Raw genomic sequence first — 26,151 nt, 5'->3', positions numbered from 1 at the left:
GGGAAGGCCGAGGTGGTGCCTTTACTGTTTGCATGGCAGATGCAGCTCCTGATGGCCACAGGCAGAGTGTCTCGTGCCACGCACTCTCCTTGGCCTCCCTGTGGTGGCATGGCTGTTCGGAAGAGTCGTACCCACTGGCAGGAGGATCTGCTACGTTGCCCTGCTTTCAAAATCATTAAATCAAAAACTCTCATGTGTGCATCGTTCGCTGCAGATGATTTATGTGCTGACTTTTTTCTTCTGCTTTTGAAATACAGAAAGCATTTCAAGCATTTGAACCCCCTAGACTTCTTTCAGCTGACTGGGAACAGCAGACAGTAGGGTGCAGTACTTGGTGCTCCAAGTGAAGCTCTGTTGGGCTGGTTGTCATTTGTAACATGAATCACATGGCTTCAAGTTTTTGAAACACCACAGAATCACAGAACGGCTGAGGTTGGAAGGGACCTCTGGAGATCACCTAGTCCAACCCCCCTGTTGAGTAGGATCACCCAGAGCACATTGCGCAGGATGGCATCCAGGCGCGTTTTGAATATCTCCAGAGAAGGAGACTCCACAGCCTCTCTGGGTGACCTGTGTCAGTGCTCTGTCACCCTCACAGTAAAGAAGTGTCCTCTCATATTCAGCTGGAACCTCCTGTGCTTCGGTTTGTGCCCATTGCCTCTCGTCCTGTCACTGGGCACAACTGAAAAGAGACCGGCTCCATCCTCTTGACACCCTCCCCTCAGATATTTATACACCTTGATGAGGTCTCCCCTCAGTCTTCTCTTTTCCAGGCTAAACAGGCCCAGCTCTCTGTCTGTCCTCGTACGACAGGTGCTCCAGTCCTCTCATCATCCTAGTAGCCCTCCTCTGGACTCGCTCCATGTCCCTCTTGTACTGGGGAGCCCAGAACTGGACACAGTACTCCAGGTGTAGCCTCACCAGGGCTAAGTAGAGGGGGAGGATCACCTCCCTTGACGTGCTGGCAACGCTCTTCCAAATGCACCCCAGGATCCCGCTGGCCTTTTTGGCCACAAGGGCCCATTGCTGACTCACAGTCAGCTTGCTGTCCATCGGGACTCCCAGGTTCCACAGAGCTGCTCTTCAGCAGGTCAGCCGCCAGTCTGCACTGGTGCTTGGGGTAGCTCCAGAGTAACCTGAGAACATTCTCAGCAGAGCAGATCCCCCAAAGACCTGACGTACTGCAGCATCAAACTTCCAGGCACCTTCGCCTATGGGAGGCAGATAATGAGGCTCCTGGTGCAATGCCAGGAGAAAAGGAGCCCCAAGAGTTGCATTTACAAAAGCCAGCACCCCAAATGGGGAACCGTGTAAGTTGGCTTCAACAAGGGAGAATCAAGAGGAGCTCTTTTAAGTCTGCAGCCCTCTTTCTGTTGCAGGGAAAGATGCTGAACAGCTCTTTTTCATTCTTTTCTGGAGTTAGGTACCTTCTCAGATGCAAGCAATAGAAGAGAGGGCGGTTGCTCTCTGGGTATGGTCTGGTGCTCACCCACAGGAAGGTAGGGCTGTGCTCCTACCTCTGGCAGCATTTGGTCATGGTTCTTTTTCTCTGTAGGTAAAGGCATTAGGCTGCCTGGATTCCAGTTCTTCTCCAAATGAATTTTTAATATAAAATAATTAAACATTCATTGGAACAGGGACAGGAACCCAGATCTCTCTCTTCCCCTCATACTCACTTTTCCTTTTTGACCTGAATATTGAATTATGCACTTCAAAGTAGAATGGGTTCAGCAGGAGGCATTGGCAGAGCTGTGCTGAGCTGCTGAAATTGCCGGTACTTAACATTCATCTGGGAGAAGAGTATTATTATTTTGTCAGACTCATCCTTAGTGAATGGAAGTTTCCTTCTGTGATGAGTATACCCAGGTTCTTGTGTGGGTTCGCTGGATCTGCCTGTGGCATGTGGCTTGGGGAAGTCCTGTCTCTGTTGCATGAAGATTAACTTGGACTGGATAAATATTTGACACTAAATTTAGGCCAGCTTAGATTTTCCTGGTGTAGGTAAAGCAGACATCCAGTAATGGCGGTATTAATACTTCAGATGCTGTTTCCCAGTGTATGACTCTTATTTGAATGCTTGCTGAATTACAGATCACAGACCCAATATTGTAGCTCTGTCTTTAAGCTTTTTCTTTAGTGCCCCCTATTTTTTTTTTAACCGATGGTGGTCTAATCTTTGCACAGAATTTAAGCTTGCAAGCAACAGGGTTTCTTAATTACCTTCCCTACATCGGTTTGAGGCAGCCACTGCATGAAGAAATCATTGCTGTTAAGATTGTTGCATGGATTGTCAGAAAGGTGTTGATCCAAATGTATTTTTTCTTTGTATCTTTTTTTTTTGTTGTTTTGTCTGAGGTTCTGCCTTGGGTAAGGCAAGTACTGGCCACCTCTCTTGGAGATAGTGCTGCAGTTTATAAAACAGTCCCTTAAGTGGGTGAGCCAGTCCTGTATCAGCCCCATGCTCGTCACTGATTGCTTCAGTTGTACTGAAGCTCAGAATAGTTTCTTTTTTTTTTCCTTTTTTTTTTTTTTTTTTTTTCCCAGAGTGAGGAGAGGAATAATGGACCATTGAAGAGAGCAGGTAGTCGGCACTACTGATGCTTCAGATTATTGAACTGTGTTGAAATAATGAGGTTTCTCATCAGGCTAGGTTGCCGGTACCTAATTCTCTGAACCTTTCTTTAATTGTAGTAAGTTGCATTGGGATTTGGAGGTGATGAAAGGGACCACTTCTCTGTGTTTAATGAGGAGCTGCGTTTTGGCCTTCTTGTGTCCTTGCTAAGCCGTGACCCATTTATATTCTAACTCCAGGATCAGATTTTATTGGTGGAAGAAAATGGGGTGCTTGCAGCATCCAGAAGCCATGATCCCCTCTAATTTTGTTTCACTTCAGTGTCAGGCACTGGGGCACCTCTCAGGCTGGTGCAACCTAGCTAAAGCATTTAGGCGTTTTGGTGAATAGGGGTTTAAAGATCTCTTCCTGGGTAGAAGAATTCTTTTAATTTAAAAATGGTAAGAGTTGTATGACAAAAGGTAGAGTTAAGGATGTGATGGTATGTAGCCTCAAGGATGTTCTTGGAGCAGGAAAACCCGTCCTCCTTAGCTTCTGAGCAGCAAAAGGGTGAAGCTCTTTGCCTCTTCCATTAGTTTTACAACTAGTTTGAAGATTTCATCCTATGTTGCTTTCTGGAAATCTTTACTGCATCCAAATTTTGTCCAAAAGTTCATTGGTTTATTTTATGGAGAGGGAAAAAAACAAATCTTGAACTGAAAAATCAGACGGAACACTTAGGTTTAGGAATGCTAGCACCATCTCCCACTAATTGGCATGCTTTGTTTTCCCATTCTTCCTTCTGGGCTTGACTTTGTGGCTGACTTCCATCTCTTATGTGCACACTGAGTTGCCCGTTGTGGTTGTGTTGTATAATGTGGTTGTGGTTGTGTGTTGTATAATCTAGCTAGGAAATCCACTCTGTGTTGGTGAATGGGGCCATGGGTCATCCCATATGTAAAGACCTTGAGTTGTTACGGGCAGTGTTTCACAGATCTAAAAATGGGTCACCAAATTTCCATTGTTTAGTGAAAAGGCAGCGCGTCCCTTTGTACAGGTAACATAGCTATTCATTTCACTTCCTTCAGAAGGCATTCATTTGAAAATCTACATTTCCACTGAAACTCACTTGACTGATCTTGCTTTAAATCAGAATCTTGTCATAATTTTCAAGAGTACAATACCATTTTTAGGGGCTTGCCTTGCAATAATAAATGTGATACTAGGATACGGGAATTTCTTTTAAGGTCAGCGTAGAGCAAGTAGTGATTTGATTTGCCTGAAGAGGCTCCTCTTGCTGGTCTGGCGTAAATGTTTCTGTGTGCGGAATTCAATGAGACTGGCAGAGGGAATGGGCATAAAATATACTTCAGGCTTGAGATTTTGCTTTTAACAAGGTAGATTACCTAGCCAAATAGAAATCAACAGAAATATCGGGGTTGCATCAGTTGCAGCCAACTGATTAAATAGTCGGTCTATTTAATCAGAGTAGGCAGCGTGGCAGTATATGAAGTTTCAGCATCTCGAGAAGATAAAAGCTGGTCAGTAATAGCCAATTGGTAAGAAATTAGTGAAGTAGCGTTGCTCCCAAATTTGCCTTTAGTAAGCAGGCAGCTGTTTTTACAAGGACACTTACTACTGTTATGGCTGGCCTATTAGAAACTCCCCTTCAGAAGGATGACCCTCGAGCAAGACTTCAAGTGTACAGAAACTCAGTCTTTTCATTCTCGCAATTTCACAGTGACTTCTGTCTTTCAGCTTACAGCCTCTTGGAAGTTGCCACTCTCTCTGTCTGTGCGACTTCCACAGAAAACACAAGTAATAGTATTTAAAGGAAATTTTAAAATAGATAAGGAAATCTGGGGCATGTCAGGACGATTTTGAGGTAGTCTTAAAAATTCCAGTGGTTGCCTCTTTTGAAAGCTTTTGCTGAATGTTTTGAGATTTAGCCCCCCTGTTCTTTATCTAAAGGTTGGGCAGTGAGACTTTCTTCTCAAACAGAGCCGGTCACATGCATTGCATTTGCTGCAAGTGGGACTGCTTCTGGGATGACCTGTCCTCCAGTGGAAGGATCTGTGGAAAAGGCTAGCCTTGAACATATCTGTCTGTGAGAACAATTACTGTGAAAGCAGTTTTGCCCAGTGCAGTGCAACTGGTTCATTTGTAGGGGTCACTGGCACAAAGAAATGCTGCCAGGCCTGCATCCGGGCTGTTTTGCAGCTTGAAAGAAAGGAGGCTTCAAAGAAATTGTTTATCTTTCTGCAAAGTCCGTGTGATTACTTGTCATGTATAAAGTTGTTATTTTCATATGTAAAATAAATGAGTTCACGGTATCATACTGGTGTTCCTGAACATGCCTGCAAATGGGTAAAGTAAGCCATTGGAAAGCCTTTTATATAAGGAAATGTGCATTTTAAGAGGAAATTATGCCTGTATTCAGAAATAGGTTAGGGAGAAATCCTCAGACTGAGTTCCACTTTGGAGTCCTGATTTATAGTCTGTATCATCTCACTTCTGATGCAGCCACGTGCTTGGCACAAGGAGTGAGATAGAGGGCTGGTTAGGTCTCATCTTGATAACGAGGAGTTATTTAAAGAAAGGTTACGTTTTTGTGATACTGCTTTCTTCCTTATTGTTGTTTGGAGCCAGCATGACCCAAAAATGAGTGGTTGGTGAAGGGCAATGGAAATAAGTCCCCACAACTACAGGAACTTTACTCTTGTAGCCCTTCTAGCTCATATAAGAGAAATCTTTAAGACAAAGCGAACAAAATGACTCCTTCATATTTTGGGGAAAATGATTCTTTTTTTTTCCAATGCCTGCGTTACTTTCCTCTGCTATCCTCTCCTCTCCTCTGCTGGCTGAAACTCACTCTGTGGTCAGCCCGTTGGAGAATTTTTTATCTTTTTATGTTAATGGGTAGTTATGAAACAAGGACAAAAAAATTAAAGATCATGCACTGGCAATTTAATGAGGCGATAAGAATCTACAACTTTGTCCTTTAATAAGTTTATAAAACTGTTGCTTTTCCAAATTAAGAGAGACGCAGAGGTGGCCGTAACCTATACATGCACAATTTTAAATCAGAATATCATGCTGAGTTGGAATTCTAAAGGTCTCAGTTTCTGGCACCGGTACTGACTTCCTTTGTGTGATTTTAAACAATATACAACAGAATTTTTTTCCTTCAGTGAGGGCCTGTGCATTTCGGTGACCTTCACTGCATTCTTTAGAGGGGTTATGCAATCAGACATAGGGGAATGAAAAAATTTAATGATTTTTTTTTTTTAAAAAAAAAGGTCTTCAGCTTAGGCCCTATTCTTATAGTTGTACTACTCACAGTTAGGCACCTGTGTTTTGCACCTGCACTCTTGTTTTGGGGAGCCTGAAAGTCTACTTGCAAAATCTATGCTTATTTGTGAAAATCAAGCTAAAAAAAGAATATATGTGGATAGGATGATAAACTTTAAAGCAAGAAACTTTCTTTCTAATATTCTGTCCCTCCTTGATTCCCTAACTCCTTTAAATACATGATATTTTCTTCTAAATTTAAATTCAGAACTTTCAAAGGGATTGACTGTTTTCATCTCCATTGACTAGTAAGCACCAGGGAATTTCGTGTGCCTTTCTGAACCCGCTTACCAGCACTTGCCTACACTTTGCTGCTCGGGAACATGAAAGCTCCCAAGAGTCCCCATTAACTGTAGTCTCCTCTATCAAGAGAGGCCACTCGTTAGAGAAGGCAGTGTGCTGTACCGAGTAGAGGGGAGAGCAGCAAAGCCTGGGCACCTCTTCGTTCTGCTTCCCGATCGGTGGGTGGAACGTGGAGCAGAAGTTGCATCTGCTCGGGGAGAGCCATGGAAACGGGAGAGCCAAGTAAGTTCTTACAGCAACAACTGCACCGCTTGCTAACTTGGAAATATTTCTGATGTCTCATGATAATCACCAGACAGTTACACGCTTCATTGCTGCTTAGTGTTTAAAATTGGTATGGGTTACAGTTATGCTTCATGACTTGCTTTTCCACATATGAATATTTTATGAACCAAATCTACATCGGGATGGCTGCTAGGAAGGCAGAGTAAGCAAGAACAGTTGTCCCATTCCTCTTTCCGTGCCATCAGCCCATTGTTTTGTACTAAGAGGTGCTTGCTTGAAAAACACGTAACAAGCAAACTTTTGTGCAGTGCATGCGATGCACAGACCTTGAGCTCCTTTGGCTGGGTAATGTTAGCGACCAACAAGAAAAAAGGTGTGGCTTATTGCTTGCTTATGGGCAATTGGTTTGGAATTCTAGATGGAAACGATGTCCAAAACCATAATGAATATCATGTGGCATTGATGGTGGATCCTCATCTGCAAGAAGTACATGTTCCTTGTCCTGGATTTGTCTGGTTTGTGCATTGCTCATACCCACAGAGACAACCCTAAGCTTTTCCCAGTTTTGTGTCTATTTATATCTGTGGTCAGTTCATGGGGGAAAATGCCAGTGATCCACTGACATATACAGGAGAGGAAGGGTAGTTACTTTCTGAGAGATCTTTCCTGCTATTTCCACGTAAGCAGAAGGGTCTCATGGTACAAGTTTGCCTTTAAGGAGAGTTTAAGCAGTAACTCATTTTTACATGAGGGCTAGACATTTTCAGTATTTGTATAGTTTTTAGGTAATTCATAAGGACTTGTGATAAAAATGCAGTTGTTTTTTTTCCACCCAGTTGTATGACCTTTAACGTTTTACACTAAAATTTCCAGGGGAGGATGGTGTAGAAATTGCATCTTTGTCAACTGCGTTGATTCATTATGTTTCTAAAAAAATAACTGCAATGCTTGATACCTTGAGATGGGCAAAACAACTGGCTTCCAGTCTGTCTTTAAAATTTCATTTTCTAAGAGAACAGCACAATCTTCTTAGGTTTAAGGGCACCTCCTCCCATCTCCCCCAGGTTGCACGGTGTTTTCTCAGTGGCCTCCTTTTGCAGACAGAGGGACGAGGAGGTTTCCAAACAGGAGCACAGCGAAGCGATTGCTCGTAAAGCTAGGTGAGTGTTGCAAAGACTGGGTGAGCCACAGCTCTTTGAGCTGGATTTATTTCTCCTGGCTGATGAGGCTACCAGACGGGGGCTTTCCTGCCAGTCAGCGTTTAATTGGAAGAAGTGTCAGCTTGACTGAATCTGCTGCGGGAGGTGAGGCAGAAGGCTCAGAGGAGGGTGGGAAGCGTCACGGCGCTTCGAGAAGCCATCTGCAGAGATGCCTCGTAGCCATGCGGGCGAGCGCTGGGACTGTTACGTATGTGTAGGGTATAGCTAAAAATAAACAGAAGGGAAACTGGTTTCTCAATCTTCAGGGTGTGTTTTTTGTTCGTGGTAGTGTTTTAAAGCAATACAAGGCAGCATTATGTCAGCTGCGTCCGAGGTTGCTCCTTGTTTGGAGGAGTGCAGGAGAGTGGTAGGAGGCAGTAAAGTGCTGCCACTTTTGCATGCACAACATGGGAAAGCAAATTCAGCTTGTCCTGAGGGAGCGTTCCCCTTAGGGAGCAAGTCGTGGGCTCAGCACTTTGGGTGTGCTGCTGCCCTACGCTTCTGGACGCGATGCCTTGCACCAGCGTCGTGTTAGGGTGCTAAAAGGCAAGGCTGTGGGCGTTTGTACCCCCTCTTTGGGAGTGGGAAAGTGGAGATGGTCATCCAAGCCAAACCTCCTGCAGGCTGCTGAAGCAAGGTAGCGGCACAGCTGAGCAGAACGGGGTTTTTGGTCCTGCGAGCCCTGCTGCTTAGTGCTTTGTATTCTGGAGTGCCACCTGCTGGCCCTTGCTCTCTTATAGAGCTCTCTTCTTTGAAGGCAGCTGCTCTAGAGGATGAGAGCTCACGCCAAACATCATTGGTGTTAGTAATAATAATGCCATTAACTATTTGTATTGATCATTACATTAATTTTTTCCTTGTCATAGCATTTAAGGAGCCTGTTCATTGGCAAAGACCTCGCTCTGGCAGGCGTTCTGCAAAGTTAATGCGAAAGAAACCGGCAGCAGTTTCACTGCTTAAAAAAAATAGAGCACAGCATGAAGGAGTGGCTTCAAGAACAGAAAAGGATTTTTCCAATCCATTTTTTTTCTAAATAGGAAATACTTTTTATTTTTGTATTGATTTAATACAATATTTTGATCATTCCTGTGGTTTGGCAAAAAAAAATAATTTCCTTTTCATAAAAATGTTTGTTTTTTAAAGGAGTAATCATTAGAATGAAAGATACATGGCAAATGATATCACTTAAACAAAGATAGGACAACACTGACCCAACTCTAAAAAGTAACAATGATGTCAGTAAATTAAATGATACTGAAAATCTTTTGGATGGAAAGCAAAGGTTGTTATAGCTTGTGGCACAGTGCAGATCTGGTCCAGAGCTCATCCTAAATGAGAACTTGTTTTGGCGGTAGAGAAGAGGTATATCTCTCAGCTGTTTTGTCAGATTGATTTCTGTCTCTTGGCCAAATCCTCAAGTGGTGTGAGTCAGCATGGTTCTTCTGGCATCACCTTGGCTGTATGCATTGGTATTTCCTGTGTTTCATGCGCCATTGTAAGGCACACAGACATTGTTTTAATAAAATGGTACAAAGACCTTAGCTGACTGGAATCTGAATCCTGCACAGATATGCCTCCTCTTAGGCTGCATCTTCCAATGCAACACCAGTAGAGAGTCAAAACAGACTTTTGGCCTTTTCCCCTTTCTTTCAACAGTCTCTGTGGCACCTTTTCTTTAGAAGGGCTGTTCTGTATCATGGTACACGTAATATGCATTGGATGCATGTGGTGAAGCGTCTCCGATAATGTGTTCATAAGCTATTAGTGACTTTGGGATGTACTCTTGAGACCCTTGAGATGAGTGATTTTTTTAGAAAGATCTGAACTACCTGCCCTTCCAAAGGATGATCCTCTAGCTCTTCTGCAAGAAACACCTCTAAAAAACAGTAATCCCCTCAAACATATAGACCTCTTCAGGATTTGATCACATCATGGAAAGTGACTGGTCTGATGAAAATGCCCCATGTTGTGATTTATTTATTTTTGTTAGCCAACAACCAAAAGGCTGAAGGATTCTTTGTAAACATGCTGCTATGAAACTGTTGCTGATAGTTTGGGTGTATTTATCTCCTTTGCTTTCACTAGACTGGGAAAGAAAAAGAAAATGTGGGGTATTGCTAGACTTAAGCATTCTGTGTTCAGCAGTAAAGCGGTGCGAGTAAGAGATGCTTCTGGCTTGCACAGTGGTTGGTTGACAACATCAGGAGAAAAGTTATTCCAGAGTCAGCACAGATAGCTTTGTTTGCTTTACCTTTTTATAAATTTCTTCCTCTGAAAGGAAATAGTCAAATTAAAACGAAAGTTGGAATGAGCTGACAATTTAATGGAAATAACCATTTTTGCCTAGGGAGAAAGTATTTGCTTAATTTGACCTGAAGCTGCCAATGAATTTGTTTACCTCAAAACTACGTTTCTGTAGTTAGCTCTAATTCAGGTTCAGAGTTCCCTGAGATCATGAGACTGGTTTGCAAGTTAGAGACTAAAGTTCAGGGGCTTACCTAACCAGGATTTGGGACTTCCAAAGTCGATGTTTTCAAGCTTTTCTTCAGAAAAAGGGGGCCAGAAACCTTTTTAATGAATACTGAACTGTTTGTAGTTAACCATGTGAGCCTAGGGGATTTACCATAGCCGTATACTATCAGGATTATGATGAAATCTTGAGCATTAGCAATATTATGCTTGTTATCTTTTCAAAGTCTGTTCTGCTGTTACGTTGCAAGGACTGCAGGGCTAGGCCCAAAATTAAGCAGTTTGCTTCATTTTGATGTTTTTTTGCTCTAATGTAGCATAACACCGTCCTTTCCTAGCATCTGCACTCCCTCATGCAGTAAATGGTGTATGCTGTTGGATCAGTGCTGCCAAGCGGAGGGTTTTCCACACCAGGATGTTTCCAGAGCAGCCAGGCTTTGACTGGCAGAAGTGTGATGGGTGATGTCTGGCCTGAACTTTGAAACTTACTGTAAAGGATGAAATACAACCTGACAAGGCTTGGCAGGTCTGATAAACTCCTTGCAGCTACAGCAGGTGAGTGGCTCTGGAGTTGAATACCTACTGTCTCTGTGAAGGAGAGCATCTGTAGGTTTCAAGTAACATGGGCAAGAATAGTTTATCTTCCCATGCCAGAGCGTTTGAGAGGCCGATTGCTGGTCCCCACCATGACATGGCTGTTGGAGCAGAGAGGCTGGCAGCTCTGTGTCTTTGCGCTCCGTCTCCGAGGAGCTGTAATTTATCTCAGCCCACCAGAGAGGGTTGTGAGACGTGGCAGTGTGGGCCCAGTTGCTACCTGAGCTGTGGTCGTGGGCCTCTGGAAACACCGTATTGCTTAGCTGTGAGGTGTCTTGTCTTGCAAAACGTGCTGGTTCCTTTGAGGGAAAGCCAGACTCAACGCAAATCCCCTCACCTTGTTCTAGGCTTCATCCTAGAAGACCACCCATGGGAGTCTTCTTGTTGCTCCCGTGGGCCTGCCCATGTCTGCAGGCATGAAGGAGAGGGCTGTGAGCATTTCCTGGCATCGGCCTGTTGCCTCACTGCTAGACTCAGTTTTTCCCTGGTTGTACCAGGGCTTCAAGTCTTCACGCACCACCAGTCTGGTTAGTTGTGGCTGTTTTGGGAAGGTTGTGTCGTGTTTGCCCAGGTCACCCATTTTCAGGGTGATACAAGGTGGGTGAAAGCATCTGCACATAGAGATTTACTGATCTGCCTGCGGCCGCTGACACTGGTTCTCTGTATTAGTTGTATTGATGGATAGTGTGTTAAATATGTAAATGTGCAACTGACCTCAGGAGCATGTATCATCCCATTAACTTCAGCGGCTAATGTCAGGCCAGGCGCTTCATTACTTGGCTGCACCGGACCTTGCAAAGCGTTGTAGTCATGCGTAGGAACATGTGCTTTGGAAAAGTATTGGAACAAGTTATTTATTCTGTATAGCATGCTAAATCTTTTGGGGATGACTGGCGTAAAGACAGTGATATAAATCAGGATACCTGATCGCTTAGGAAGTCATCAGTATGTATGCTGCTCAGGCTTGGTTTACCTCTGCTTGTGATCCATATTTGCAGCGAGAGTTGGACCGTTCCCAAAACTCAGGAAGCGAGCGTGGTATTAATATTACTAGCTGCCAGGAGTGTTACAGGGTGAATGATTAGCTTCCAATAAGAAAGGAGCTTTTGGTCTGGTTCCAGTTCCTTTTGGTGTAGTCTGCAAACCAGAATGACCAGTGCCGTGACCTGGAGTAGCTGTAGAGCTTATCAGAGGCTGCAAATGCATGAAGATCACAATTTGTCTGCGTTAGGAAATGACATAGTTAGCGGCTGACCTTGAGGAGCCATGCTAGCTGGCTATCGGCCACTCTTGTGAAGATAAGCTCTTGGAAGTCATTCTTCTGTGTTATGACATCTGTTACACCTTTTCTCTTGATAAACGGGGGACTTTACTCCCCTGTGCTGCCCATATAGTAAATTTCAGGAGAAAGGTGAAAAGATTAAAAAGCTACCCCCAGCATAATCTCCCTCAAACCTTACTCTACTTCTTTATGGTCTATGAAAGAAGAGATTTTCCTTCCTTATTATTATGAGGCTTCTAATAAAATGTTTCCTAATTTCTTAATCCCATCCGTTTCAATGTAAAAAGATGTGTTATTTTGATTCCTCTAGGTCTCTTGCTTTTTTCTTTTACATGCTGAAGCACAAAAAAGAAACATCCCCTTCCCACACCCAAACAAAACAAAATCCAGCCCAGCCCTTGGGAGCAGCAGCGTGAATGTGGCTGTTGAGTGGTGTGGGTCTCAGCATCGCTTCCTCAGGAAGCCATGCTTTGTGGGTACGGAGTCCCGTGTGTGAGACAGGAACACAGAACAGAGTTGCAACAATTAAACCTCTCATTTGAAGGACTTCTGTTTCCTGAGGTAAGCGTGAAATGGAGTTTTCAGTTTTTGCATTATATAGGCAATACATAAAACGTGAGTATTGATTCCTTTCTCTCTTTGGGACAGTATGCAGGCATATTTTGACCTGGCTTATCAAAAACTGCTCAGTGACCTCAGAGAGCTGCAGTGTTTGCTCCTGTAATAATAGTTGGGTGTCTTAATGTACTACTTCAAGCTGATTCCCAGTCAAGCACCCACTGACCTATATCAGTGAGAGGCATATGCATTTGAGATTTATTTAAAACTATGTATTTGGGGATGGTGGCATTTTGTAAGTCTAATAGCAAATTCTTGGGGGAGGAAGGGAAGAATATTTTAATTAGGTTTCTCTTCAGGTATCAGGCAAATTCAGTCAATGGCAGATGAAGCATAAAGCTGTAATGGGAGAGCAAAATTTGTCACTTCGTGGTCTCTCTCAGCATTTTGAATACCACAGAATCCTGTCATGTAGCCATAAATAAAAATCTCTTTTAGAAAGAAGATGCTGCATTGCAAATAAAAGCTTTTACTGAGAATGAGCTTAATGACCATAGCCTTACTCTTTGCTTGGGCAAAGCTATGAAGATGTGGTATTTTGGCCTTAGTGGCTTAATTTGTGACCTTGCTTTAAGTTAGGGAGGCTACTTCTAAATCTGTCTTTGCCAACCATCTGCTCCTTATGTCCTGGCCATCAATTACTACTGGTGTTGCTTTTATTAAGGGGGTGAGGGGTAGATTGCTCTTCTTATGGCCCCTCACCCCCATTCCTCTTGGTGTGGCAAACTTGAATGGCAAACGGTTTTGTCACTTGGTAGTGGAGAAACCTGGCTGTTAATTCCTCTCACCCTAGGGTTTACAAGTGTGTCAGGCATAATTAAGAGCAGCCAACAGATCTGAAAAAGTGCTAATGGCCCTGTGAGATTTGCAGTGAGAAAGGCTATAAAAATGAGCACAGTCTCTTCGGATGTTTTGAACCCTGGAGATTTTGTTTATTTCCAAATTGAGAGGGAACCTTTTAGAATCCTGTGCGGGGGAGTTTCCAGATTTGGGATGCCTAATAACCACAGTCAGGTCTCTCATCCTGTCAGAGAATCACAGAATGGTTTGTGTTGGAAGGAACCTGAAAGATCACCTGTTTCCCACCCCATGGGCAGGGACACCTCCCACCAGACCAGGTTGCTCAAAGCCCCATCCAACCTGGCCCTGAACATTTCCAGGCATCCCTGTCAGTGCACACCCCTCATTCAAGACGAGAACTGCTAAGACTTATGGACAGCAGAAATGGTGGGGAGCACCTTCACACTCCTTCTGGCTTGGGCAGCACTGCACATGGGGTTTCCTGCACTCCCCCATGCTGGGGGAAGCCCAGGAGCCTGTGAGATTTAGGGACCTGTAGCTCTGGGGCAGCTTGACAAGTCACCCTGTGAACAAGCCACAAACCTGGAAGCCCTGGGCTGGCGAGGACCAGGTCAGGCTCCACAGCTTGGGCTCCACATCCAACCACGTGGAGGGCTGTTGAGGGGCTGGATGGGCAGAAGAAATGTGCCTGAAATGGGCATGTTTCTCTGGAATATTTTTATTTGAAATAGCATTTCCCACAGGAAAGCACCTCGCTTGAAACTTGCTGGTGAGCATGGTTGTTCTGTTTTGACTCAGCAGTAAGAATCTGTGCCCGTCCTTTGCTGACCAGGCACATTACAGGTGATTAGTAGTGTTTGCTGTTGGAACAAAGTGCAGTTTATCCTGATCACATTTGACCAAAATAAGGTCTTTGGAGCTGGGGAGTGTGGACGTGTCAAAGTTTGCAGATAAAAGGAGGGAGCAGCAGAGCTGGTGAGGTGAGATGGAACAACGTGCAGCAAGTGAGTCTCTCTCTGTTTTCTATAAACACCGAAGGCTGGTGTTTTCACCGGATCCATTCTTCTCCAAAAATGTAAACTTCTGCATGTAATTACTTACATTCCTGTGGGGGACCTTTGTTTCTCCGTCGTCTGTTGTTACGGCTGGCTGGTGACGATTTCTGAGGTAAAGGTGGTGGGTTAATACCTTGCACTCAGGTTCCCTTCTCGTGATCCACTTTTGATTGCATGGCTGCCAGGGAGGCAGGAGGCAGGCCAGCTGTTGTCCTGATTGGTCTGTGCCATTGAGATCACCCACAGCAGATTCCCTATCAGCACGGATCCCCTGGCACAGGTTCGTAGGATGTTGTACGCTCATATTTCACAGTTTCACCCAGCTTTGTTTTCTGTGGCTTTACACATCTGGGAGTATGTATGCTTGGTTCTCATCTTGCCAGGGGCTGGATTTCCTGGCAAGGGCTGGGCTAAAGCTGGAGGAGCAATGTCAGCTTGCACTCGCTAAGGATTTGGCCAAATTAAAACGCTTTTTTTCTCTGAAATATTTCTGTGCAATTGTGAATAACCAAATGGAAAGAATAGTGGCTGTAGGCTGTCTGTCTCAGGGGAAGGTGCCCAGAAAATAAGTAATTCTGGAGAGAAGAATGGATTCACTTTGTCTTATTGTTAGCTTCATGTTCCTCAAAATGCAGACAGTCTCTCAGTTGCAGTTTTCATGATGGATGAGCTGTGCCTGTGGAGATGCTTTAAAACTTCTGAATCACAGGCTTTCGTGGTTTCATGGTCCATGGAAAAGCTGGTATGTTCAGTGAAAGCCACTGAAAACCTTGGGCAGACCACAGAGGTACTGCCACCTTGGAGAGACTGTGAGAAATGGGTGGTTTTCTGAGCCTTATTGATTCTCTGTTTGGGAAAAAAAAAGAATCTTTCACCCGTGTCCAGTGGCTCAAGAGGTGAGAAGTGGAGCTGCCATGAAGTTTTCCAGGAGCTTTGAGGCAACCTGGGTGGTGCTTGCATGACCTTGAACCAACTGCTTCATCTCTCAGCACTTCTTTTCTTAGATGATGAAAGGATATAATAATGATAACACTTCTCTCTTAACAAGGGTGTTGTGCTGAATAAATTAATTAATCTTTGTACTATTTTCAGTTACTATGGTAATTAGTGCTAAAGAATAGCCTAAAAATAAATACGATCATTTAGTGAAGGATATTCAGGGGAAATCAGGTAGTACGTCCTGCATGTTTGCAACAGCCCCAGTACATTTAGTACAAACAAATCTGTTGAAAACATTAATGGATGGTGAATTTTGTAGCAGAAATGCTCCCAAATATTAGATATGTTCCTTCCTATCCACTATCAGTTTGAAGTGACTGCAGTAGCCATTTCCTTCCATATTTATGGGCAGATGATTCTTGCAATTAGTTCCCCTATAGAGATGAGTGCCCACTCCACGCCACTCCCCCCATCTCCTTTCCAGCCTAAGGGCACCCATAATGAATGGATCTTTCTTCGTAGTAAGTCATACATATTCTCTGACGGTATTACCGAGTGCTTAATGTGTTTGGGGAGTTTGCGTAATGAACCTTCCTTGAGAAAGGTGAAGTATCATCAGTGCACTGCCTTGCTAAAAGTCTGTTATTAACCTTGCCATGCAGTAAGTACAGCATGCCTAAATACGTGCATAAGTCTGTGCAGAGATTTTGAGGCTTCCAGTGAATGCCCTGGAGCCAGTCTATAAAAATGGGATATGATATTTAATCTTCTGTGAATTGTATTAAATTCCACAGGCATCGTTAAAATATATTTTTGTGGCTTTCACGTTGATATAATTCTGGGCCCTAATAAGTTAGGATGTATGTGTGGAGATAGTTCTTCATTCTCCAGTGGAGGCAGTACCCCTTCAAGGCTGTGGCTTCCATTGCTTCGTCACTGGGGCTGTCCTTACAGAGAAGAAATACCATCTTAATAGGCAATGATTTGTCTTTGGTTTGTTCTTGGACTTGTTCAGCTCTCATCGTGGACGTTTAATGTCTGTCTGTGCACAGGGTTCCAAAAGTAACTGCCTTTTCTGACCACTTTATAGTTAGTGTTTGTGCAGAATTTTCTCTACATCAAATCTGATTTTAATCTGACCCCTTTTCTTTCTTCTTCCTTGCACTGCATCTAGCTGTTATACTATCTGCAGTGCCTTCTATTCACCTCATGCAACACTTCCCTGCGTTGTGTTGGGAAGCCATGAGTTGCAACAAATACCCTTTCCCAGTTCACCTTCTTGGGGAGCAGTAAGCCAGTGCTTTGGCATGGCGGGCCTCCTGCTCACCTGAAGAAAGAGAGCTTGGTGCCTGCCACAGCCTCTGACAAGGTATTGACAGAACAGATGGCATGACTGCCGAGCAGCTGAAAGAAGTTTTATTCTCCAGAGCTTACTGTCTTTGTTGTTCTTGAGTTACGTGGTATTTTCTCAGATTTTATGAACTCTTCAGAGGAGGGCCTTGTGTCATGCTCTGAGCCATCCAGCTGTACCTTGATCTCCTCCAGCGGATCATCAGCTTTGCAGGTTCCTCCCTCCGTCTCCTCTCCCGTGTGTGAATCTCATCTCGCCGACCATCAGCAGTCCTGTGGATGTGGGGCAGAGCCACAGCAAGTGTGAAACGGAGAGGCAGAGAGGTTTCCTGATGCTTCTTTGCAGCTCTGTCTCTTCTCACTTCCTCTGCTGCCGCACCGGTGTGACACTTGCATTTTGGAACTCGTGGATTTTCATACCCTATTAGTTTTTATTCGTATTACTGGTTAGATCTCGGCCCTGAAAAGCTGTCAGTTGCTGTCAGGTTCAGGCTAGGCAGAGTTATTAATCGCAGCTGCAGTCACCTCTGTGTGTGTGGTTTCACTGTCACGTTCCCCAGCTCTCCCCCCGACACGCATGTCCATATCCACACACACGTATGCTCTCTTACCAGACCTACAGAGATCCCTGACAGTCTTTTCTGTTTTTTTTTTTTTTTTCTCTCTCTTTTCCTGTCAATAACCCCCCGTGTCCGTCACTGGGTGACAAGCGCAAACAATGACAAAATGAGGTTTTTGTCTGACACTGAAGTCAGCAGTGCCTTCATCTGCAGCCTGGCTGCCTCTTGGTCTTTGCACTCAAAGCATGAAGAAGAGTGCAGTTTGAGTCAACTTTGGGCGAGGTGTTCACCTGGGATAGCTCAGTGCCCTCAGTTAGTGTGAGGGGTGTTGATCAACAATTCAGTGAGATCAACAAGTCGATGAGACATTTCAGACCTCTGTCCACCAGAAGGTCTGCTGCAGCATTAACTCTTCACTTCGTTATTAAAATGAAGTGATAGAAAAGTACTCAGAGTTCCCATGGCTTTTTCCTTCCTAACCATAGGCAGCAAAATGAAACAAATGGACACTGTGCAGTTTAATTATGACTGTAGATGGTGACTTGACCTTCTATCTCCCCAAACCAAGCTGTGGCATAGTGCAGGAGTGTTGTGGGGCTTTCAGTATGGTTAGGAGCAAAGTTGCCTTGCACCCATCAAACTAGATAGCAAACCTTTGGACAAGGGAAGCTCATTAGTGTCAGCAAAGGCCAAGGGGTTAGACGGATGTGGCTACTCTTTAACTTGTCCTTAAATATATTCTGAAGGAATCATTGGAGCCTCTCCGCTTATGGGATGTTAACACTGATCTGCCAAAATATATATCTGGTTATTATTTGAGACTTACAGGAAAAGTAAGAAATGTCATAATTTGGCATAGGTATATGTACAATGCAACCTTGTAATCAAAATAATGTTTATAGTTTTGTGGTTTTTTTTTTTTTCAAGGAAAATCATATAACTTTAAGACACAGTGGAAGCGACTGTTTCCTTTATTCAACACCAGGTCAAAAAGGGGCTTTCACTATCTTTGCAACTTCAACAAACACACCTGTACATGCTGAACAGTATATGTCATGCAGGTCCCAAGTCCCATCATGACCTCTTAATTTGTTTCCACCTTTTTTTTCCCTTTTTCTTAAATTGCACTAATGTTTTGTAAGTTTGACCTGTTGGAGGAATGCTTCACACCATTTCTTAGCATTCAAACCAGCCAAGGTCTTCTTGCTAGAATGGATTTTTTTCTTTTTTCCTTGATTTTCTTTGCTTGGAGGTGACTTCTATTTCATTCTTTAGTTCTGAATATCTCACCTCTTTCTTAGCACTGGTCTCCTGCTGTGAGGATGTCACTGGGATGGGGATGAAGGCTTGATAGCATATGAATATGTAGCTCCTGGGGTTGTGAGGTCAGAAAAATGAGCTTGATCCCAGTCACTTTAAAATCATTGGAAACTTGTTTGACTTTAGCACTTTAACTGGAAAGAGGTGGTTATAGGTGACAGCTAAATCAGGTCAGAGAACTTAGACACTCAGTTCCTTGACTCCGAGATCTGGAGTGCAGATCTGTACAGAGATACACCTACAGGAGAACTACGTCCGCTCTGTTTCTAAATTAAAGCTTTACCTTCTGAATTTCCAGGCAGTAGGGCTACTTCTCATAGTAATACTGCAATATTATACCTGTTTTCTAACAGATTTGCAGATACCCAGGACTATATCTCCAGGAGATCAGAATTGCATCTTTTATTGTCTGAGCTCATTTGTCACAGGGATGACTATGAAGACTTTGTATGGACACTTCTGTGCAAAATATAAAACTGCTGGATCATGTGTGGTTGATCACTGAAAGCCGGGTATGATGACTTGAGTGATCCCTTCCTGAGTTCCTGTAACTCATTTCTAATCTGGCCTTTGCCTCTTAATGTTTTTCAGCAGGGAGTGGCCTAGCTTTGTGGATGGTGTTCTCATGTTTCTGTCTCAGTTGCATGCCAGTCTTTTGACAACTCTTTCTGCCAGTCTTCCTTGTGCCTGCCTGTACCATAAAAATGTAGAGATGATAATGCAAGAGAGGATGAAGAAAATAAAACCTTTCCTCACTTTCTGCTGCTCTCTTTTGGTGTGGCCTTATGAATGCAAAGCCCCCTCTGTGGCGGTGCTAGGCCCCAGCTGCACGCAGAGTCTCTCTTAACGCCTTGTGCAATGTGCTGCTGCTGCCTGAGCACCTTGCCCCAGCCACTGTGCGGGTTTTACACTGGTCAGGGCCTCCCCCAGCACTGGTCTTGGACAAAGCATCCCAGAAGTGACGTTCCCATGGCCGGAACATGCCTTTTTTCACGTGTTCACAAGCTCCCGCTTTCATAACCTCAGCCCCCACTCCCTCCTGAGTCAGGATTGTCGCTGTGTATTTGCTGAAGCATCTTGTGAGCCAAAATCTGCTGCTGTTACAAAATCGGCAGCAGGGCCGGTGCTGCCAGCCAGTGACAAGTCGTTAGCGTCTGAAGGGATGACATGTATTTTGTTTTTCCCAATTCAAATATTGGTACGATATAGGACAGCGTGGTCCAGAGGCCTGTCTTGTATTGCAAACCCCACATTTATGCCTGCTTTTTCTTCTTGAACTGTGGTATTTTTGTTCGACTGATGTCACCTATTGATTAGCATGTTGCAACCTAGTTGCTATGACCTAGAGGGAAGAGCAAGAAATAACTCTATGGAAAGGAAAAAGTCCTCCAACAGCTCTGGTCCTCTGGTATTAACTCTGTTTTAGGTATAACATTGCAATAAGAGATGATCAAAGGTCACCATGCAAATATTTTGGGCTTCCTTTCTTTTGTTATCTATATGCAAATTTGAACTGATACTTCTTCAAATACAGCAAGGAAGGCAAAAAGCAAAAAGTTGTAAAAATGTCGCCCCTTCATATTTATCATGCGTTGGAGTGACTGAAATCAAACAGGGCTAAACAACTTGCTGTGGAAGTAAATACAGCTGCCTCTTTTTGCATAGTGGTAAGAAATAAGTGGGGAAATGCAAGGAATCCCTTTTTAATGACTAGTGCAGAACAAGGTCAGGAACAGTTCACCTTCAATGCCGTGCATTAACAGATGGTTCTCCGTGGCACACTGCAGTCCTGGGTTTAAGCAGAGCCTCTCACCTTGAGCGATGTCTTCCTCAGTGACAAGGTTTGCTTCAGATGGCCATGTTCAGAAGCTGTTTGTGTAACTGGGCAAACAGTTAATTTAACTGAAAAACTTGCCATTTCTTTCTGTTTTGCACAGATGTGGCTGTTTCATTGTAAATAGGCGGTTGCTCATTCAGGCGTGTATTTTACAGTCATAACTTCGGGAGCTTGTGGAAATGCATCCCTTTAAACACTTTTTTTCCTCCACCTTGCTCACAGAACTACTGGTTGAGCCAAATAGCTAAAAATCCTCAGGGGTTTAAAGGATTAAATGAGAGCAATTGTTATGGTGCAGAAAGGGCTGCAAAGTTCTGAAAGTACAAGAGGCGGATGCCGAAGGACCTGCTTCATGGACCTTTCATGGGTATAAATATGAGTGGAAGTCTGGAGCGTTGGTAGTGATTTTATGACTGCGCAGAAAGGGAGATCTGCAGATGGCTGACTGGAAAGTTAGACATGAGGGTGCTTGGTAAAGCTGACAAACTCACATTTGGTTGTTTGGGATTGCAAATTGGTTATCTATCCTGCTATCTTACAAAGTCAGTTCTAGTTTTTACTCACCCTTAGCCTCTGGCTCTGTTTCCTCTTGCTCCTGTAATTAACCCGCTGATTCACATTTCTCTGTTTGCCTCAGGTGCTGAAAGATCAGGACCAGAGGTTTCCCTGCGCTCTTCCCAGCCTTTCTGCGAAGTGGTGGAAGGCAGCCGCGGGGTGCCGTGGCCTGACCTCCCTGCCAGGCCGGTGGTGCCTCCCTGCGTCGTGCCGGCCACCATGGAGACACTGTCCCAGGACTCGCTGCTGGAGTGCCAGATTTGCTTCAACTACTACAGCCCACGCCGGCGGCCCAAGCTGCTGGACTGCAAGCACACGTGCTGCTCGGTGTGCCTGCAGCAGATGAGGACCAGCCAGAAGGACCTGCGGTGTCCCTGGTGCCGCGGCATCACCAAGCTGCCGCCGGGCTACTCCGTGTCACAGCTGCCTGATGACCCTGAGGTGATCGCCGTCATCGCCATCCCCCATGCCTCCGAGCACACCCCTGTCTTCATCAAACTCCCCAGCAACGGGTGCTACATGCTGCCCCTTCCTCTCTCCAAGGAGAGGGCCCTGCTGCCGGGAGACATCGGCTGCCGCCTCCTGCCTGGCAGCCAGCAGAAGTCCCTGGCGGTGGTGACGATCCCGGCGGAGCAGCAGCCGCTGCAGGGCGGCCTCCCCGCTGAGGTGGGCACGGAGGAGCCCGACCGCAGAGGTGTGGTGAAGAGCTCCACCTGGTCAGGGGTTTGCACTGTGATCCTGGTGGCCTGCGTCTTGGTCTTTCTCCTGGGCATCGTCCTCCACAACATGTCATGCATTTCCAAGCGCTTCACGGTGATCTCGTGCGGCTGAGGCGTTGTGGAGGAAGCCCCTGGGGTGCCCACCCAGGGGTTAGGGTGGTGGTGGTGGTGGGATCGAGCAAGACAATTCACTGCAACTTTGGCCGATGGCTGCAGGACGCTTTGCTCCGAGATGGCGGTGCGCCGGCCTGGCCCCAGCCCTTGGCGGCCTGCGGAGAAAACCATGTCCCCTGTCTGATGGTAACAGCGCTGAGAAGGACTGCATGCGTCACCATAATCATTTATCAAAGGGACTGTAATTTACGGTGATTTTTATTGTGTTATGAGATTAAAGACATCTACATAGCGGGTTATACTGTAAAGTATGTGGTAAGAGCTCTTCTCTAACCACAGTAGATCAAAATCAAAACTGCTCCATGTAGAATTAAAGGAGAACTGGTGTGTGACTCAGTGAAAGGTGTTTGATACCAACCCACATGTGTTATTTTTTAATTGAGGGAGGGAAGGGGGAGACTTGTAAAACTGAGAAATCATTTAGCTGGCAAGGCATTTTATATGTTTTAAACTGCACATTAATTAAACTAAGTTAGGAAGTTGTATAATAGTTTTTAAAAGGAAACATTTTACAAGCAGTTTTTTGGTTCTGCGGTGTGTGTTTTTTGCCTTTCTGTTTCTCTTTGCTTTTCGCCATTGTTTTCAGCTGTAAAGAAGTGGCGCTTCAAGAATCTTCTATGTGAAAGAGCTTCCGAGCAGGACAGCAAAGTGAGCTAGGAGGAATACCTGACAATGCAGCCAAAACATTTCTGCCTAACCAGCTTCACGTGAAGGATGGCTTTGAACGGTGAATGTTGGACACGCTGTTTTACCTCTGATCTGGCAACAGGGCTTCCTGCAGACCTGGCCTTCATAGCCATTAGTGAAGAAATGGGTCATGAGAAGTCCTAGGACTCCTTCCTGCAAGGGCATGATAGCAAATTGCCCTTCATTTTCTTTTTCCAGAGGTTGGGTTCTCTTAATTTTTTAGAAGAATTTAGACCTATTTTGCCTCCCTCTCTCCTAGGAGATACAGCTTGTGCACCCATGGGTGCTGTAGAAGAGGGGTTGCTCTAAGGAGAAGCCTCAGTATCCCAACAGACGGAGGACCCTTTTGTGCAATTATTTAATAAGAGCCAGTGACAGAGCTGGGAGAAGAATACAGGATAACCCAACCCTCTTCTGGGTTGCACTGCACCTCCTAAATCACTGTGGATGTCCTAGTGCCAAAATGTTTGGGTGAGCATGATGGACCTTTCCCCACATTTCATATAAATGTTGGTGTTCATTAGGACAGACTTGGGAGGAAACAAAACAAAAAGAAAAAGCACAGGTAATATCCCCCTCCACCTATGAATGTCCTAAAACCCCAGTCATTTGCAGTTCTCTGCTCAGAAAGAGCCAAATTCCTGAACCTGCATTTCAGCAGCACCTTGCTCGATAAAGCAGTCCCACTAGCTTTAGTAATACTGTTTGTAAGTTAAGTAGAACTCTGTGAATTTGGGTATTTGGCAAGTCTGAAAGCTGAAATTTGTTTGAGATTTAAGGATCAGATCAAGGGGCACGTGGCGGAAAGACCTTTAATAAGGCAGAAAAAGCTATTGATTTGCACTGGTTCTTTTTGCAAGTACAAAGTGTGAGCAATTGCCTAAGCATAACCTCCCTGTAGAGTGAACTCTTGTCCTCCACCTAGTGCTCTTTCTAGTAATTAATTAGAAATTGCTCAATGCTGTATTGTAACACTGGAGAACATAATTTTGTCTATACAGTGCCCAAGTTGGCCTTGTAGATGGTGTTGGCTTTCTGATGTTGTCACAAAATCCAGTATCTGGTTCACAATAAACATTCTCAACTAGAACTTCTGTCAGCATACCTCTGACTTAGTGCTGGATTTCTTCCCCTCCTGGTTCACAACCCACCCTTTTCTTCCTCGATTTCTGTTAACTGCAGAATAGCATAAACATATGGTGCTTAATTGTTATGGTGTATGTAGGGTCATGTATGGAGAGGAACGATTGTGCTGAATTTTATCTACTGTCATATGTATTCATAGCACAGAAAAAAACCATAATCCTCAGATAACACATTCAATGCCTTTTTCATGTAGGTCCAAGTGCACTATGCCTTGAACCTGACTTATAGTGTTGTAATACATTGACACCTCTCAGCTGCACATCTTATTTGGTTGCAGTAGGGAACAACAGGAATTCCAAAATGTGTCTTGTAAACGTGTTAGTCCTGTCACCAGTAGGTAGCCAGATTTCTACTGACATCCACGCTATGCTGCTTGGTACGTAAAGGAAAGCCAGTTCACCAAAAAATCTTGCCTTTATAGACTCTTAAGGAAGTGACCAGACACAGGACTTGACCCTCTTCTGCCTTATTCCCTGTAGCAAGTGATGCTTATACCAGGAGTATATAGCATAGCTGGAAGATGCTCCGAGAACAGCGCGGAAGCATTTTGCACCAACTTCTGCATTTATTTGTCTGAGTTGTCGATGGCTGCACAAAAACACGAGGCAGTCAAAGAGCAGGTCTGGGAGGTGACAGTGTTAAGGCTGGCCTCGTGCTGGCCGTACCTGCCCAACTGGAGCTCTTGAGGCCAAGGTTTCTCTGGCGTTGCAGAGAATGGTTGTCTTGAAAACTGCCTCTCTTCATCCCTACGTGGGGAGCGCGGTATGAAGGAACAATCAGAAATTAGGTTAAAATACCATGCTGCATAACACATTATGCAACAGGCAGACGTGGGGTTTATCCAGTATTAATGGAGTAAGTATTATATTAGCAGAATACCATCCTGTATTACGTGATGCAGTACGTTGTTTTGTTAATACGAATTTCCTGTACTTTTTGTGCCTGCTGAAATGCATGTTTGACCTAATTTCTGATCCAGACATTTGCCTGCTCACAGCCCTGTGTAAAAGCAATAAGTAAAACCTCAAGATTTTTGTCTGCGTGCGTGTGCGGTGTGTACATTAATTCCTTTTTCAAAAGAAATTCTGGAGATGTTTTTTGTTCTGGCTTTAGACTGTGACTATCATTATAAATTTGCAACTGCCATATCATGTTGGATCACCTGGCACATTTGCTGACTTGTATACAAGTGAACTGAGTAGTTTGTTGTAATGTACAGTGTTAAAATGTTTCTCAAGTATGTTGATAGTCATACTACTTCAAAAATGCAGTGCAGTCTATCCCATTCCATGGTCCAGTACCTGTCATTGAAAAGTGATACTGCTATATACACATCTATTTTTTATTTTTTTTTAAACACACATTTCTTTGTAGGTTTTCTCCGTGGAGACATTTGGACCTGTCTAAAGCCCAGGTTCTGGGCTACTTTTTGTTCCCTGGTGTCCAGTAAGAAGTCAGTCACTGCTCAGTTCCAACAAAAATAAATAAATAAATAAAAAGACTTATGTGACTCCAGTGCTGTTTGAGCAGCCAAGGCTTAAAAAGCGGTTGTGGGAAGTACAAATGCACCTGCATTTTTAGAACAAATTACTCCATGTGAATGATGTGTATTTATTTGCTTGTTTAATGCGAAGGATGTGTGTACTGGGGTCCAGCTTCTTTATTATCCTGGGAGGTCCCAACTTCCATTTTGGGCTTGTGCTTTCCTGGCAAACAGACTTTAGGGTTCACTCTGTGAAATTTGGTTCAGTGAATTTTAAAAATTCAGATATGCAATTTTGTTATGCGGGATTTTTTGGTTTTAGGAAATTGTGGTCAGTGATTCTTCACGCTTAAGCAAGATGTAAAGGAGCCTGGATGTTTTGTAAACATGGAGCAACCATGAGTCCAAACTTTCATCTTTATTAATGAAGCTCAGCCTGAATAAAACATTAGCAGGAAAAGAATGATATCAAGTGCATTATGGTACCTCTGTTACTTTGCCATCAAATGAAGAGCATGGATGGGACTTTGGCAGAATTGCTCCGTATTTTATGAGGGGTTGGCGGAAATTTGATTCTTAGTGTTTTAAGGCAAAGTGTTAAGTGTGTGGGATGTGGCAAGTGGTGAAAGGATTTTCACATTTCATTACCTTGGAGTACGAAATTATAGCTGAAGACTACTGAGCCACACAGCAGATTGTGTGTGTGTGTGTTTTAATCGGATGATTTACAAGTTTTAAGTAAACTGTTTGCTTATAGAAGTGAGAGATTATTGGCTTTTATTTTAAGCATGTGTTGTACAGATTGGCAGGCTGGCTCCCCCTTCCCAGTCCTGTTAGTGCTGCTGGAGCCCTGGGCAGCCAACCTTTGTAGTATGGCAAATGCTTTTCTGGAACGGAGATGGCTGACTTTGTACTGGCTTTGTTGCATTCAAA

The 26,151-nt window shown here is 44.2% G+C and overlaps 1 protein-coding gene across 6 annotated transcripts in view; it reads left to right on the top strand.

Annotated features, from left to right (window-relative positions):
• RNF152 (ring finger protein 152) overlaps window positions 1–25,216 on the top strand; it is a 79,689-nt gene extending 54,473 nt beyond the window's left edge. For 4 of the 6 annotated variants that reach the window (XM_040547941.1, XM_040547942.1, XM_040547946.1 and 1 more), the window contains one exon: window positions 21,092–25,216. In XM_040547941.1, the coding sequence (XP_040403875.1) occupies window positions 21,092–21,840 (749 nt within the window). In that variant the 3' untranslated portion in view covers window positions 21,841–25,216. Of the gene's footprint in view, window positions 1–7,494; window positions 7,591–21,091 lie in introns of all 6 variants that reach the window. The other 2 variants (XM_040547944.1, XM_040547945.1) reach the window with 1 other exon arrangement.
• Window positions 25,217–26,151: the final 935 nt, after the last annotated feature.

Source organism: Cygnus olor, chromosome 2 (assembly GCF_009769625.2).
Source record: "Cygnus olor isolate bCygOlo1 chromosome 2, bCygOlo1.pri.v2, whole genome shotgun sequence".
NCBI classification, from domain to species: Eukaryota; Metazoa; Chordata; class Aves; order Anseriformes; family Anatidae; genus Cygnus; species Cygnus olor.
This window is presented reverse-complemented; position numbering and strand designations above follow the sequence as displayed.